Source organism: Muntiacus reevesi, chromosome 3 (assembly GCF_963930625.1).
Source record: "Muntiacus reevesi chromosome 3, mMunRee1.1, whole genome shotgun sequence".
NCBI classification, from domain to species: domain Eukaryota; kingdom Metazoa; phylum Chordata; class Mammalia; order Artiodactyla; family Cervidae; genus Muntiacus; species Muntiacus reevesi.
In genome coordinates, this window is record NC_089251.1 from 7,540,410 (window position 1) to 7,555,024 (window position 14,615).

At 59.4% G+C, this 14,615-nt stretch overlaps 1 protein-coding gene and 1 pseudogene across 1 annotated transcript; both read right to left on the minus strand.

Annotated features, from left to right (window-relative positions):
- Window positions 1–1,006: 1,006 nt before the first annotated feature.
- On the minus strand, window positions 1,007–12,953 carry CERCAM (cerebral endothelial cell adhesion molecule). Its single transcript, XM_065927113.1, has 13 exons — window positions 12,688–12,953; window positions 10,631–10,741; window positions 10,366–10,483; window positions 9,572–9,706; window positions 9,230–9,434; window positions 6,129–6,248; window positions 5,737–5,813; window positions 5,533–5,639; window positions 4,256–4,388; window positions 2,813–2,940; window positions 2,427–2,630; window positions 1,791–2,043; window positions 1,007–1,521 (listed from the first exon to the last, which is right to left on the minus strand). The coding sequence occupies exons 1-12, from the start codon at window positions 12,882–12,884 to the stop codon at window positions 1,791–1,793; spliced, it is 1,788 nt and encodes a 595-aa protein (XP_065783185.1). The 5' UTR covers window positions 12,885–12,953; the 3' UTR covers window positions 1,007–1,521.
- Window positions 11,451–11,545, minus strand: LOC136165792 (small nucleolar RNA SNORA70; annotated as a pseudogene).
- Window positions 12,954–14,615: the final 1,662 nt, after the last annotated feature.

The following is a 14,615-nucleotide window of genomic DNA, read 5'->3' on the forward strand; positions in this document are numbered from 1 at the left end:
ATGGGGGTAGGGGCTCCTCCGAAGAAGGAAACCTCAAGACTGCAGTGCCGGAGGGAGGTCTGCACTGGTGGAGGCCAAGGCAAGGAGCCACCTCCCCACCCCTCCGGCTGCCTGCGTGCAGGCACTGGAGACCCTGCAGAGTCCACTGCTGGGCCCTACGGGAGTGGGCAGGGAGAAAGGCCGGCAGTTTCCAAGCAGGAGAGCACAAGTTGAAGCCGCTTTGGGTAACCCAGAGGACAATGGGCAGAGTCCAGATGCCCCAGGCTCCCTTCCACAGGTTTCCCAGGTGGCGCTAGTGGTCAAGAACCTGCCTGCCAAAGCAGGAGTCACAGGAGACCCAGGTTCAATTCCAGGGTAGGGAAGATACCCTGGATAAGGGCACGGCACCCCACTCCAGTATTCTTGCCTGAAGAATCCCATGGACAGAGGAGCTTGGCGGGCTATACAGATCCACAGGGTCGCAAAGCGTCTGACGCGACTGAAGCTACCTGGCACGCACGCATGGTATGCGCCCTTCCCCATTGTTGGCACCAAACCAGCAGAGGGCGCCCTGGCATCACAAGGTCCAGGTTCCGCCACCTGCCGCCCTCTGGTGGCCACACTGGTCAGGGCGGGAAGGGAGCCCTGGATCTCCCCTGCCACTTACAGGAGAGGGGTTCCAACTAAACAGAGGAATGTCCAAAGACAGGGAGCGGGGCCCCAGCGGCCCTGGGTCTGGCCTGGGCCCACCCTGGCCAGCAAGGCGAGGCCAGCGATGACCATGCCAGCCGCAGTGGGTACGCACTCGCTGTGGACTGGGCTCCAGCTCCTTCTTACCCACCCAGCCCAAGAGGTACTTCTGCTCCCACCGCCCCTTTACCAATGAGTAGGCTAAGGAGGTGATGCCAGATCACCTGATTCCTCCCCGAGGCTGCCCTCTTCTATCTCTCCACCTGCTCATCCACAGAGAGGGAACGCCTCCCCCCTCCCAGCCCTTTTAGGACACGCAAAGAGGCTCAGCCAGGAGTTAAAAAGTAAAAAGTGCAACACCAGCCAGCTTTTATTGAGGGCCTACTGTGTGCTAGGTCCTCCTCCCATCTCCCTGCACTTCCCACTGGCCAGGCAAGAGGGTGGCTGGTTAGACACAGCTGTGAAGCTGGGTAGGGAGCTGACAGCGAGGTAGAAGGGGGCAGAGGGGCCACCGCAGCTGGGTCCTCAGTGGGGGGCACGCCTCCTGGATCTGCCCAGCTTGGTGCTGAAGGATGGGGGGGTGGGCCCTTCCTCCCTCCACCCCAGGCCCTGAATCAGATTGGCAAGGAAGAGGGCCTATGAGCCCTGCCCTTGGGCTACATGGCCTTGGGGGAAGGGGACCCATCTCAGTGGTTTCTCCTGATGGAAGACAGGTCCAGAGGGCAGAGAGGCCATGCCCAAGGGGACAGCCAGGTCTCTACTGGGTCTGTGGTTCTTGGGGGTGGCTCTTACTGTGCCCCCTGGACAGCTTTGGTCTGCTCCCGGGTGCGCCTCTGGAGTCACCATCTAGCCCTGGTGGGACAGGAGAGGCGAGAGGAGTAGAAAAAAATTAGAGTTGGATAGAGAGAGATGGAGAGAGATGCAGACACAGAGACAGTCAGAGACGGAGATGGGCTTAGAGAGAGAGCAGGCAGACAGAGAAAGGCAGACACAAAGGTGCAGACAGAGACAAAGCCACAGAAAGAAAGAGAGGGGGAGAGGAGACAGCCGAGCAGGGGAATGGAGACCCAAACACAGAGTCAGCCATCGATGGGGAGAGACGGCCGAGGCCCCGCCCTCACCTAGAGCTCATCCCGGGGGTGGGGATGGAGGCTGTGCCCGCTGCTGCCCGCCAGGTCCAGGCGGGGGCCGCGCAGGGTCTTGTAGGAGCCGGTCCAGCTGACGAGGCGGCCACTGTCGTCGTCCCAGGGCGAGGATGTCTCGGTGTCGCTGAGCCACTCGGCGTCCCCTGCGTAGTGGGTGGGGGCCGCGAGCAGGGGCCGGGCTGAGAAGGCCTGCAGGTCCCGCGGCCAGAAGTGTGCCTTGTACTGCTCACTGGGAGGGGGGAGGGGGGCTCAGGGGGGCTGGGGTGAACCGTCCCACCCCAGACCCACGCCAGCCTGGAGTCGGGCACCTCACCCCCGAGGCACCTGACTGCCCTCCCCATCTAATCCTGAGGTGGCATTTCTCTTATCCCCATTTTCCAGATGGGGAAACTGAGATGCAGAATAGGAAAATCGCTTGCCTGGAAACCACAGGGCATCACAGAATTCACACAGAGGTTAGTCTGATGCCAAGGCTAAGCTGGGCTCCTCCTTGGTGACTGGACGTGGCTCAGCCTGCCAGCCTCGGTCTCCCCAGCTGCCCAATGAGGGGACTTACTACCTGCTGAGGTGGGCTCTGAGGACGGGCTGACCCTACCCTGCCCTGCGACTCACTTGGGGTGCTGGTCAAACATGATGGGCAGGAACTCATCCACAGGCAGCATTCGGCGCAGCGGCTGGGAGGCCAGCAGCTTGCGGGCGCCCGCCAGGCTCAGGACGTACGCCAGCGTCCAGTAGGAGTAGCCGGCCACCACCAGGTTCGGCAGCCCCTCCACAACTGCCTCCTCCTCGGGGTTCACCTGCTTCCGGCCGAGGTAGCTACAGGTGACACCAGGGGTCCCAGGAGTCACTGTTGATGTCCCAGGGCCCTCGCTGTCCCCAACTCCATCTACAGAGCCAAGCCCGGGGTTGTGGGGGGCTGGCCAGGGCTCCCCGCAGGAGAAGGCTGTCCCCAGGAGGCCCACCCTTCTCCCTGGCCCCTGGGGGCCCGGGCTGCCTACATCAGGTCCCAAGGAAGTTTCTCCGCCTCCACCTCCTCCATCAGCCGCTCCAGCCGCCCCTTGAAATTGCTCTCAAAGCGCACGTCGTCCTCAAATACCACGACCTGGGTCAGGCCCCGGGCGACGACCTGAGGCACAAGGTGGGCGTGGGAGGGTGGCTCTTTAGACCGGGCTGTCCCCTCCAGCCTGGCTGACACTGACAAACACTCCTGGCTTCGGTTACAGGCCAAGTGCTCGGCCCTGGCTATGTTGCTCAGCTGCTCCAAAGCCTACTGGGGCTTCCCACGGCCTGGGGATTGAAACCCCAACACGGCGCTCTAGTAGTCAAGGGCCTCCAGGCTCCCAGTCTTGCCCTCCAAGCAGATCAGGAGAGAAACCAGAACCCTTGCTGCAGTCACTGAGCGCGGCCTCATCTCAGGGGCCCCAGGGCTCGTCTCCAGGGACCCTCGGGAGGCAGGAGGGAGACGGAGACACCGGGAAGGGACCCCACGGTAGTCCAAGGACACCCAGCCCGGATGTGACCGAGCTGGGGTCTGAGCCTGCATCTGCTGGGTTACAGAGCCGGGCTCCTCACTTCCGCCTCCTCAAGGAAGTGAGGCTGGGCTGGGGTCGGGCAGAGACCCTAGCTCCCAACACCCTGAGAAGAAATACTTTCTGTAACGTTCGGAGGTATGAGAAGAGCATGAAATCGGCTCAATAAATGGGGACCCTTTGATCTATTCAGAGGCAGCATTCAGTTCAGAAAAACAGAAATAGAAGCTCACACGCAACGCATTTTGGCAACAGTAGAAAATGAAAACAAGGAGGGTGTCTGCTGTGCTTCACCTCCTGGAGGGGGCGCCCCTTGGAGGGCCCCGTCCCTGGTCCTCTCGGGCCAAGTCCAGGCAGTGGCCTCTCCCGGGCACTCACACCCCAGCCCTGGGCCGGGGCTGCCTGGCTAAGTCTTGGGCCTTTCTTCTCACACACAACACCCTCCACCCCTTCAGCCCCAGGGGTCTGGGCCTGCACCGTCTTCCTCTGCTGAGAAGGCTCCTCTCCCAGCCCATTGCCAGTGAGGCCCACGCTGACCCCACTGGAGGCCAGGAGGCCAGGGCTGTCCACACCCTCGCACAGCCGGTACCTCCCCGGATCAGGGTAAACTGAGTTCTTTCTCCATTTCTGCGCCCTGCTCTGGTCCCTCTGCCCCAGGAGGGCGCGGCTGTATTCTTCGTGTTCACCTCTGTGTTCTCGGAGCGGAGGCTGTCCCAGCACACAGCCGGTGCTCAGTACATACCGCGGGGTGAACACAGTAAGGGCCGCGCCCACAGGCTGACAGCTGCTGCCTGGGTCTTCATGAGTGTGCTCGTCACCCACCAGTCACATGAGTGCTGGCACGGAGCCGTGAGTGGCGAGGGGGTGCCCTGCTTTCCCCAAGGGCGTGGGCCGAGGGGGCAGGGTCCTCACCTCCTCCCAGATGGAGTAGTGGCTGAGGAAGCAGCCCACCTCGCCCTTGGTCAGCGTGCGGCCCGAGTAGGGGTCCTGGTAGCCAGGGAGCAGGTCCACGCCGAGGGTCCTCATGACGCTGCTGTTGAGCATCCTGAGGGAGACGGTGTCGCGGGGTCAGGGGTGCCCGTCAGAGACCCACCCAGGGCCGCCTGCACTGGGCAAATTGGGGACCGTCACACTGGAGTCTGGTTTGAAGGAGGTGGCGGTGGTAGTGGCTTAGTTGCTAAGTTATGCACCACTCTTGGTGACCCTATGGACTGTAACCTGCCAGGCTCCTCTGTCCATCGGATTTCCCAGGCAAGATAACTGGAGTGGCTGCCGTTTCCTTCTCCAGGGCATCTTCCCGACCAGGAATTGAACCCAAGACTTCTGCACTGCAAGCGGTCTCCTGTATTGCAGGCAGACTCTTTACTGCTGAACTACCAGGGATTCCCAGTAGAGAGGGAGGAGGCCTGATTACTGCTCCATGTGGCCTGAAGTCATCATGACTGGACCAGGGGGCTGGAGCTGCCTCGGGCGGGGTGGGTAATCCTAAGGGGAGCCAGACAGTCTGAGGAGGAGACACCCAGGATGAAGGGCAGACACTTCTCAGGCAGGGGCCCGAGCAAAGGCTGGACATCCTGCGGTCCACCAGGCCAGGGCACATGCAGCCAACAGCAGTGGACAAGGGGGGCCGTGTGAACCCTGGCTCTGGGGGAACATGACTGGCCTGCTCCCGCACCCCACCCATCAGGGATCTAGGTTCAGGAGGGAAAAGAAGAGCCCTGATAATCAGAATGAAGACGCCATTAACCTCTGGGATACTTACTGTGTGTCAGGCCCTGGAGAAATCTCCACTAAGCCCTTATAAACCCCTAAGAGGAAGGCAGCTACTCGCCATTTCCGCAGCAGGGCTGAGAGATGGGCGGACTTGCCGGAGGCCACACAGCTGGTGGCCAGGTTCAGGAGCTCCAGACCCCGGGCCTTAACCACTGCACCCTCCTCCCTCGGGTGGGCTGAGGAAGGGCCCCTTCTGTCTATTCTGGGCTGAGGAAGGGCCCCTTCTGTCTATTCTGTCCCATTCTGTCTGCCCTGGGCTCCCCAAAACACAATGACGCAGGCCCTCTTTGAATACTCCTTGGAACAGGAAACTCGCTCGACACATCATCTGCTTTTCCCACCCTCAGGGAGCCCCGATGGGCCACCCTGGGCCCCCTGCACTGCACAGGGCCCTGTCCCCGTCCCGGAAGCCTCACCGGCCGTCCACGGCGTCCACCACCCGCCCAGAGATCTCCATCTCCCACAGCGAAGTCAGCATGCGCTCTCGGCGGTCGGGCCGGCGGGCCAGGCTGATGACAAACACCTGGAGGAGGCAGGGGGGCAGGGGGGCAGGGGGGAGGCTGCAGGTGGAGGGGAGAGCCCGCCTCCTGACCCCGGTCCTGCAGGCCGGGAGGACTCACCTCATCAAACCCCATCTTGCTGGGCCTCTTTGGGGGCCGGGACACATGAGCCGAGGCCCACATGGGGGGCCCATCCACTGCAGAGGAAAGCCCGCTGTCACGAGTCCCCACTGGCTCAAGTCAGCGGCACCCTGGAGTCCCAGGCCCCCCTCATTCCCGCGCCATTGGCAGGATGCCCAGCAGATCACAGACTCCACCTGCCTCCACTGTTCGGAGGGGCAGACTGAGGCTCAGCGGGGAAAGCGACTTGCCTGGAGTCAGGGAATGATTTGAAGGGGAAGTTGACTCCAGCTCCGACTCCTGCCCAGCCAGGTCTGGGGCCAAGGAGAAGGGGCCCGTGGGAGGGGCGGGGAGTGATGGGGAGGAGGGACAACACCGGCTGGCAGCCTCACCCAGCGCTTCCAGGATCAGGTGGATGAAGTTGACTCTCTCGTCCTCCAGCCCCTGATGGGATTGCACAGGCACGTTCAGGTACCCATAACGCTGCTCGTTGCACACGTGGACCGAGACCCCTGTGGAGAGAGACCGAGTGAGTGCTGGCCTGCAGGGCGGGGATCTCAGAGCCCAGACGGCAGGTGTGAGCCCCAGTCCTACCGGTACCCACCATAGGAGTCCTCTCTAGGACCCCATGTCCCCATCTGTGGGGCTGGAGGGAGATGGGGCTTGGCTCAAACAACATTTCAGGGACCTTTCTGCCGAGATGGTATATATTCATTCAACAGATGTCTCCAGGGCACCAGCTGGGGGCAGGGGCGATGGTGGTGAGCAAGACAGACTGTCCCTGCCCTCAGAGGATTAAAGTGAGGAAGAAGCAGGCAAACTCCCACCTGGCTATGGCCACCTGATGACACCGGGCCTTGCTCCACCCTCTAAATCTGCCCAGCCCCCTCACCCAATCCAGCACCATCACCTCTGGCCCAGACCCCTACACTTAACCCCTCCCCATCTCCGGCCCCTGCCACGCTGTCCTCCACCTGGCAACCAGAGAGGCCTTTTTTTAAAAAATTCCTTCAGTGTTTGTCATCTTTATTACGATCATTTATTTAGCCTTTGTCTTCTACAGACTGTGAATCCTCCAGGGCAGCTCAGTCAGTCAGTCCGTCCAGTTCAGTCACTCGGTCGTGTCCGACTCTTTGCGACCCCGTGGACTGCAGCACGCCAGGCCTCCCTGTCCATTCCGGAGCTCGCTCAAAGCACGGTGTCTATTGAAAAGTGAACTCCAGGCCCAGCACTGAGTAAACAGCCCGGCGGAGTGCAGGGGTTGGAAGCGCAAATGGAGACAAAACCCCCATTCACGGGACTTCCTTAGTCGTCCAGTGGTTGGGAATCCACCCTCCGGTGCAGGGGATGCGGGTTTGATCCCTGGCTGGGGACTTAGGTCCCAAGTGCCGCGGGGCAACTAAGCCCATACGCCACAACAAAAGATCCCGTAAGCCACAACAAAGACCCGATGCAGCCAAAGAAGTAAATAAACAATATGACACACAGAAAAAAATTGGATATTTGCATATAAATAAAAAACTTTACAAAATCATTCACTAAATTCCTTTGAACCACTGACCAGTAAACAGCGGCTGATACTTAAGTAGAGGTAAACAAAACAAATAAAGTCACTCAGTCATGTTCAACTCTTTTCCACCCCAAGAACTATACAGCCCATGGAATTCTCCAGGCCAGAATACTGGAGTGAGTAGCCGTTCCCTTCTCCAGGGGGTCTTCCCAACCCAGGCCTCGAACCCAGGTCTCCCACATTGCAGGCAGATTCTTTACCAGCTGAGGCACACGTAGAGGTAGGAATGAAAAAATAAGGAAACAGGGAGTTCCCTGGTGGCCTAGTGGTGAGGGTTCTGTGCTTTCACTGTCATGGCCCGGGTTGAGTCCCTGGTTGAGGAAGTGAGATCTCAAGAGCTGTCCAGTGTGGCAAAAAAAAGAAAATATCTGTGCTTCTTCTCATTTTTCGTCCATGTATCTGCTTCACCTTCACTCACGTTTTGCACTTGATAAGATCTTTTTTCTTCCTGCACGTCTGCACGGTAGACGTCACCTACAGTGCACAAAATAATGATGACGACACCCTTCTCCCTGGCCACTCCTCACACGCTGCTTGCCCAGGTGCAACATTTCCTGATTGAATCGTCACTTCTAATTCACCTTGACCATGAGCAAAGTTCTGCACCCACCGGACAGCCTTCATCTTCTCACCACCCATGAGTGCACACCGTGAACTACATTCTCTGCCGCCTTCTCAAGGTCCTTATGCCAACAGCAGCATCTCTGTCTTGCTCTCAACTTCAGTTCTTCCTAGGACTGTGGTTTATCTGATCCAAACCCAAACATCCAAACATTTCCTTTTTTTTGGCCATGCTGCATGGCTTGAGGGATCTTAATTCCCTGATGAGAACTTGAACCTGTGCCTTCGGCAGTGAAAGCACAGAGTCCTAACCACTGGACCACCAGGGAATTCTGCAAACCCAAATACTTCCTTGCAACTTTCATCTTAAAATTAACTATGCACAGCAGAATAATTTTTTTTCAGTGTTCAAGTCCAATTGGATGATTCTCTGATGGCTACCTGACACCTACAGACTAATGGCCAGACCCTTGCCCATCAAGTCCCCACAAGCTGGCCTCCACCCACCCTTCCTGCCTCAGTCTGCACTATGCCCCCTCTTCGCGTACTGCGCTCTAGCTGCCGGCCTTCTTGTGTCCCCGGCCACCACAGGGCCTTTGCATCTGCTGGTCCCGTTGCTTGAAATGCTCTGTCTTGCTCTGTTTGCCTTGTTAATGCCTGCCCATACTTCAGATCTCAGTCCCAGTGATTACATCCTCCAGGAAGCCTTCCCTGGAGACCTGGTCAAGTCTAGTCTAAGCTCCCAGAACACCTATAATCAAGAAGCTCTTCTTCCTGTCATTGTGATTGACACTGATTTGTGTGATCCTTTGGTTGACTGGACTGGAGGATCCAGGAAGTCAGGGACCACCTGATTTTATTCACCACTGTCTCCCTGGTGCCTAGCACCTGATGCATGCATGTTAAGTTGCTTCAGTCACGTCCAACTCTTTACACTCCTATGGACTTTAGCCCGCCAGGCTCTTCTGTCCATGGGATTCTCCAGGCAAGAATACTGGAGTGGGTTGCCATGCCCTCCTCCAGGGGATCTTCCCGACTCAGGGATCGAATCTGTGTGTCTTACGTCTCCTGCATTGGCAGGTGGGTTCTTTACCACTAGTGCCCCCTAGGAAGCCCTTGGCACTGGTAGGTGTCCCATAAATATGTGCTTAATGAAGGAATACATGAAAGTGCCATGGTGGGCACAGCCAGAAGGACATCTAACCTACTGGGGCAGTGGGCCCAAGAAAGCCTACGATCCAAAGGACAATTAAGAATTAGCAAGATAAACTGTGGAGTGGGGAAGGGCAGGCAGAACAGAGGGAACAGCATGTGCAAAGGCCCAGAGACCTCGAAAAAAGGCTCAAGAAGAGCTGACCTTACCAGCAGCCTGACAGGCGTAGGCGAAGACGATGATGTCGTCAAAAGGCCAGGTATAGTTGGGGTGAGGCGGGTAGAAGGCCAGCTGGGCCGTCCCCTCAGCCCGCAGGGATACCAGGAAGGTGGAGTGGACCATGGGGACGCGGAAGCAGCCCCGGCGCTGGCGGTTCTTGGTAGGGAAGTAGTCAGCCGTGCGGCGGTAGTAGCCCTGGGGAAGCGGTAGCCCCAGGCTGTGAGAGGGTGCCCCTCCATCCCCAGCACACCGCTCCCCAGCTGGGGCTTTCTGCCCTCCACGTCCCTCCTCCCAGACCTCAAGGTCCCCGAGGCCCATGTCCCCGGCCGTACCTGGGGGGTGATCCCACACCAGAAATTGGAGTAGTAGGTCTGAGAGTCCAGCATCGGGGCCACCACAGGCAGCCCTTGCTCGATCAGAAGCTGCAGCGTCTGATTGTTGGTCAGAATGTTGTCTGTGTCTGCAAACTGTGGGGATGGGGATGTCACAGGCCCCAGCCTTGTCTGGGCAGCAGTCTCCCAAGGATTCACTGAGTGGGATCCCTCCAGATATCCAGGAACCCAGGATATCTCCCACAATCCAATGGGGTTCCCTCAGAGAGCTCTAAACTATAAACCAGGAGATCTGTTTCTAGACCAAGGATCTAGTCTGGAGCACTGGCTCGGGGACTAGGTCCAGAGATTACGCCTGAGTTGCTGATCTAAGAACTTTATGTGAAGCCTTAGGAAGGAAATTCAAAGACCTACTGTGATCTCTGAGCAGGGGAGCCTGGCGTGCTGCAATCCATGGGGCCACAAAGAGTCAGGCATGACTTAATCTTAGCAGACTGAACAACAACAAAAACAACCCTGATCTCCAGTCCAGGGAACTAGGCTCAGTTTATACTCTGGGCTCTAGCCCAGGGATCGAGTCTCAGTATACACCTTGAGCCCTGTCTCAGGGATCCAGGCTTAGGACAGAGTCTGAGCTCAAGCAAAGGGATCCCAGCTCGATACTTGATCTGGGTTTTGATCCAGGTTGCTAGCTGAAAGGTCCAGCCTATAGATGGTTAAATAGCACCCAGATTTCTGTCAAAGACAGGTGCCACCACCTGTGGGGAGCCCGATCGTAGGTCAGGCTTTCTTACCAGGATATAGTCTGCTCCCCAGTCCCTGGCAAAGGTCAAGGCTTCCTGTTTCAGCTCCATCAGGAATTGATGCCTTTCTTTGGTCCAGTGCTTAGGGCCCTCTTCATCTGGGTAGGACCTGAGGTGGTAAAGAGATGAGATGCTCCATGGGGCAGGTGCATGTGGTCAGAGCCCTGGCCTGGAGGCTGTGACTCAGCTGTCCCTTTCCCTCTCTGGGCTGCACCTGTTGCCCATCTTCCCCAGAACCTTGGCCCTCAGGCCACACCTGGGCTCCCCCTCAGGCCTCCAGACCACAGCTGCATAGTCATGGCCCACAGCAGCCAGCCACTCCCGTAGCATCTCTGTAGTATTGTCCACATTGTGGTCCGTGGCACACCTGGGGAGACAGGAGGAAGAAGGGTCAGGGGGGTTGGCACAGCCACTAAAGGACCAAACCCTGAGGCAGCCTTACCCCTGGAGCACCATCCCCTGCAGGACTGGCCTCTCCTGGAAGCAGAGGAGGCACACATGCTACAGAGGAAGGCGGACAGCCAGGCCCCAGTCATAGGTCTGTGTTCCACTGTGTGAGCCCAGGCAGCTCCAGACCCTCTCTGGGCTCACTTTCTCCCTCTGTAACTAAAAGCCGTCCTGGCATGTTCAGAGGCTGAGATGACAGAACTCAAATGCATTTTTTTTTTTTTTTTGGACAGGCAACTAGGATTTATTGGTGGGCATGAATAAGGAGGGGACAGCGCCAAGGCTCTCATGAGTGCAAGACCTGCCATTTGTCCAGAAGGAGGGATGTATTTGACCCCAGAGCCATCGGGGATGAGCCGCTTTTCTGCCACAATGTTTTCAAATTCACCAGCCTTAAACTTAGTAAATCCCCAGTTCTTGGAGATGTGGATCGACTGGCGGCCAGGGAACTTGAACTTGGCCCTAGGGAGGGCCTCAGTCACATGTTCCTTGTTCGGAAGCTTGGTACAGATGGACATTACGACTTGGCCAGTGTGGACCCTGGCCACTGTGTCGTGGGGCTTTCTGCCACACTTACCAGTCTGAAGCCTATGGGGACAGCACGCCAGTCACGAATGTCCACTGGAAAGGGCTGTCTCCAGGGCTCCTTAGGGCAACCTGGATGGGCAGCAGGCCGCATACGCTCCCCAGGGGGCTGTCTGCATCCACTCAAATGCATTTTGAAAGATGAGAAGGACCTCAACTTTGAGGAACACCCCGGCCATACTCCCTGGTTTTCTTCCTTCCCTCTGCTGTGTGACCTCAGATTAGTCCCCTCACCTCTCTGAGTCAGGACTGGACAGAGGAGCTGCTGCTTCCCTCCACCAGGAAGTTGTAATAAGGACCAAACCACACCCTGAGCATCCCTGAGAAGACCTGATGGGCCTGAGCTCCAAGGTCACCGGGCACAGCCTCTCCGAAGGGGCTCTCACGACAGAGGGGGGTGAGGGGGCGTCAGCCAAGAGCCCAGGCTTTCGGTGATGCTGCCCCTTTAAGCCAAGTCTCCAGAACTGAAGACTAACTACGTGTCAAGTCTTTTGGGGGTGGGAACTAACTAAACTCCGGACTGGTAATTGTGGGCGGCCTCCCCAGGCCACAGCTCCACCCCCAGCCCAACTCTGGTGAGTTGGGGAGAGTAGTTTGGTCATTTCTCTCAGTTTATCCCCAACCTTAGCTTGGGACTCCTCCCTGTTCTGGCTTCCACAGACTGTGGCCTCTGATTCTAGGGCCCTGTGGGGACACCTAGGGGGAGAGATGAAGGGGCTTCGCCCTTGGCCGGCAGGACCCAGCCCTCTTCTGAGAGAGGCTGGAACCAGCCCTGGGGAAGGGGGAGCTGGTGTGACGCCCCCCACCACAGAGCAGCATGGAGCCCAGGACTGACAACACCCCTACGGGCTCCCCAGGAACTCCCAGGCCTGCTGAACTCTGCCACATCGGGCCCCAGGGGACGCCAGCTGCTCCTGTTGGCCCCACTCTGTCAAGCCAACCACAGGTCCCACGGCTTAAGTTTCAGCTCTGGTGGGCTGGAGCAAGAGGGGTCGGGCCCAACTTATACCTAGAGGAGGTCCCGAAGGAGGAGCAGGGGCCAGAATGAGGGATGGGTGTTCCTGTGCCAACCCAAGGCCTCCACGGTCAGTCTGCAGGTACAAGGGGACAAGGGGCCCCGCCAGGGGGCTCGGGTTGCTGGAGGGCCTGTCTGCGAGGGGAGGGGCCTGTCTGGGTGGTGTCTGGGCAGGGAGCAGATGGGGCCAGCTGGAGCCCGGCTGTCGGTGGGGCTGGGGCGGGGGGTAGATGCCCAGTGGGTGCCAAAGCCCGGGTCTATCTCACCAGAGGGCCAGCCTGGCCCTGGGGTAGTCCAGCCGCTCCAGCGCGCCCAGGTAGTGAGGCAGTGAGTGCTCGGCATTGCGGGCCAGGATGGCAAGGACCACGGTGGGCAGCGACGGCTCCGCGACTCCCGCAGCCTCAAGCCGCGGCCCCAGCAGGAGCAGCAGCTGGAGCAGCGGGGCGGCGGGGGGAGCGCGCATGGCGGGCGCTCGGGCGGCGGCGACGGCGGCGGCCCCCGGGGCTCCCGGCCGCGCCGAGGGGAGTGGGCGGTGCCGCCGGGCCCGGGGCGGGGCCTGGGCCCGGGGCGGGGCCGAGGCGGGCCCGGAGTGGGGTGGGGGGATGTACCACCCCCTCCCAAGGAGGCTCCCACTCCCCTCCCCATCCCTCTCCATAGATTCTCAGATGTCCTCTCCTCGGCCCGCGGCATCGCAGGACCAGTGCCCGGACACCCAGCCCAGACGCGATCCGGGAGCAGCCTCTTCCCGGCTGGAGGGTCGTGGGGCGACGGCTTCCGAGCCGCCGCGGCGTCTCAGAATAACTCGACTACGACTCCCCCCCGGGGCGTGCAATCCCCGGAATCCGGCTTCACGGAGCGCCCAACTCCCCTGAATCCGGACTGCCTGGCCATCCCTCCGACCCTCGGACTTGAGCTGCGTGGGGACCCGGCGACACCGCCACAGCCCTTTCCCAGGTTCCCGGGCTCCCGGCTCCTCCGCCGCCCCGTCCCCGGGCGCCCTCTGGCGGGCCCAGACGGAACTTCGCAGAGCCAGACCCGCTAAGGGGAGCGGGGAGCGGGAGGTGGGGTTCCCCTGACCTGCGAGCGCCATCCCGCCGCGGTCCGAGCCCGGCGTCTCCCGCGCGTCCTCGTCCTCGCCTCCGTCGCCAGCACCAGCGCCGCTCCGAGCCTTTAGGAGAGCAAAGCCTACTCTTAGACTGAGTATAGAACGAGGGACACCACACGGCCCCCTCACAGACCCCCACCTCCAAAGCAGGGTGGCTCCAGTGTCTGGTCAGAGTCGGAGTCCTGAGGCCCCTGCTGGGTGTCCAGCCTCTCAGGGAAGAGGAGGGCCCTGGAGGCACCAGTGGTGGGGCCTGCCGGTAGGTCACTTTTCTCCTGGGCCTCAGGTCCTCCTGGGTAGAATTGGGCTGTAACAGCGCCCATCTAGCAAGGATTCCTTGAGAGCATGAATGCACTTGAATTCTACGCAGGGAGCCTAGCAGGGGAGAATTCCTGGGGCTGGAAGCCAGGACTGGAGAAGCCAGGCTCTCCTTCCATTCAGCCCCTCACCCTGGTGGCCCTACAATGGAAAGCCTGAGGTCCCTCGCCCAAAACATCATAGGGAAATGAGTCTCTACCCTTGCGTGATTGCTTCTTTCTATCCCCCACCCCTAACTGGCTCAGAAGTGAAGTGAAGTGGAAGTTGCTCAGTCGTGTCCGACTCCGCGACCCCATGGAATTCTTTGCGACCCCATGGGCTATACGGTCCATGGAATTCTGCAGGCCAGAATACTGGAGTGAGTAGCCTTTCCTTTCTCCAGGGGATCTTCCCAACCCAGGGATGGAACCCAGGTCTCCCGCATTGCGGGTGGATTCTTTACCAGCTGAGCCACAAGGGACGCCCACCCCCAAACCATGCTGCAAAGCATGTGGAATCTTAGTTCCCCAGCCAGGGACTGAACCCACACTGCCCCCTGCATTGGAAGCAAGGAGCCAACCACTGGACTGCCAGGGGAAGTCCCGAGGATACTCTCTTGTAAAGCAAACCAGCGTCCCTCACTTCACCCACCGTAGGGTTATCCCAGAGCTTCTGCCCATGCTATTAGTCAGATTCTTCCAGATTCTTCCCTCACCTCAAGTCGTCCTTCTTCTCCCAATGCACTGACCTTCCCACCTTCACCTCTCTCCCTCCCCAGTCCACGCAGTGGTCCAG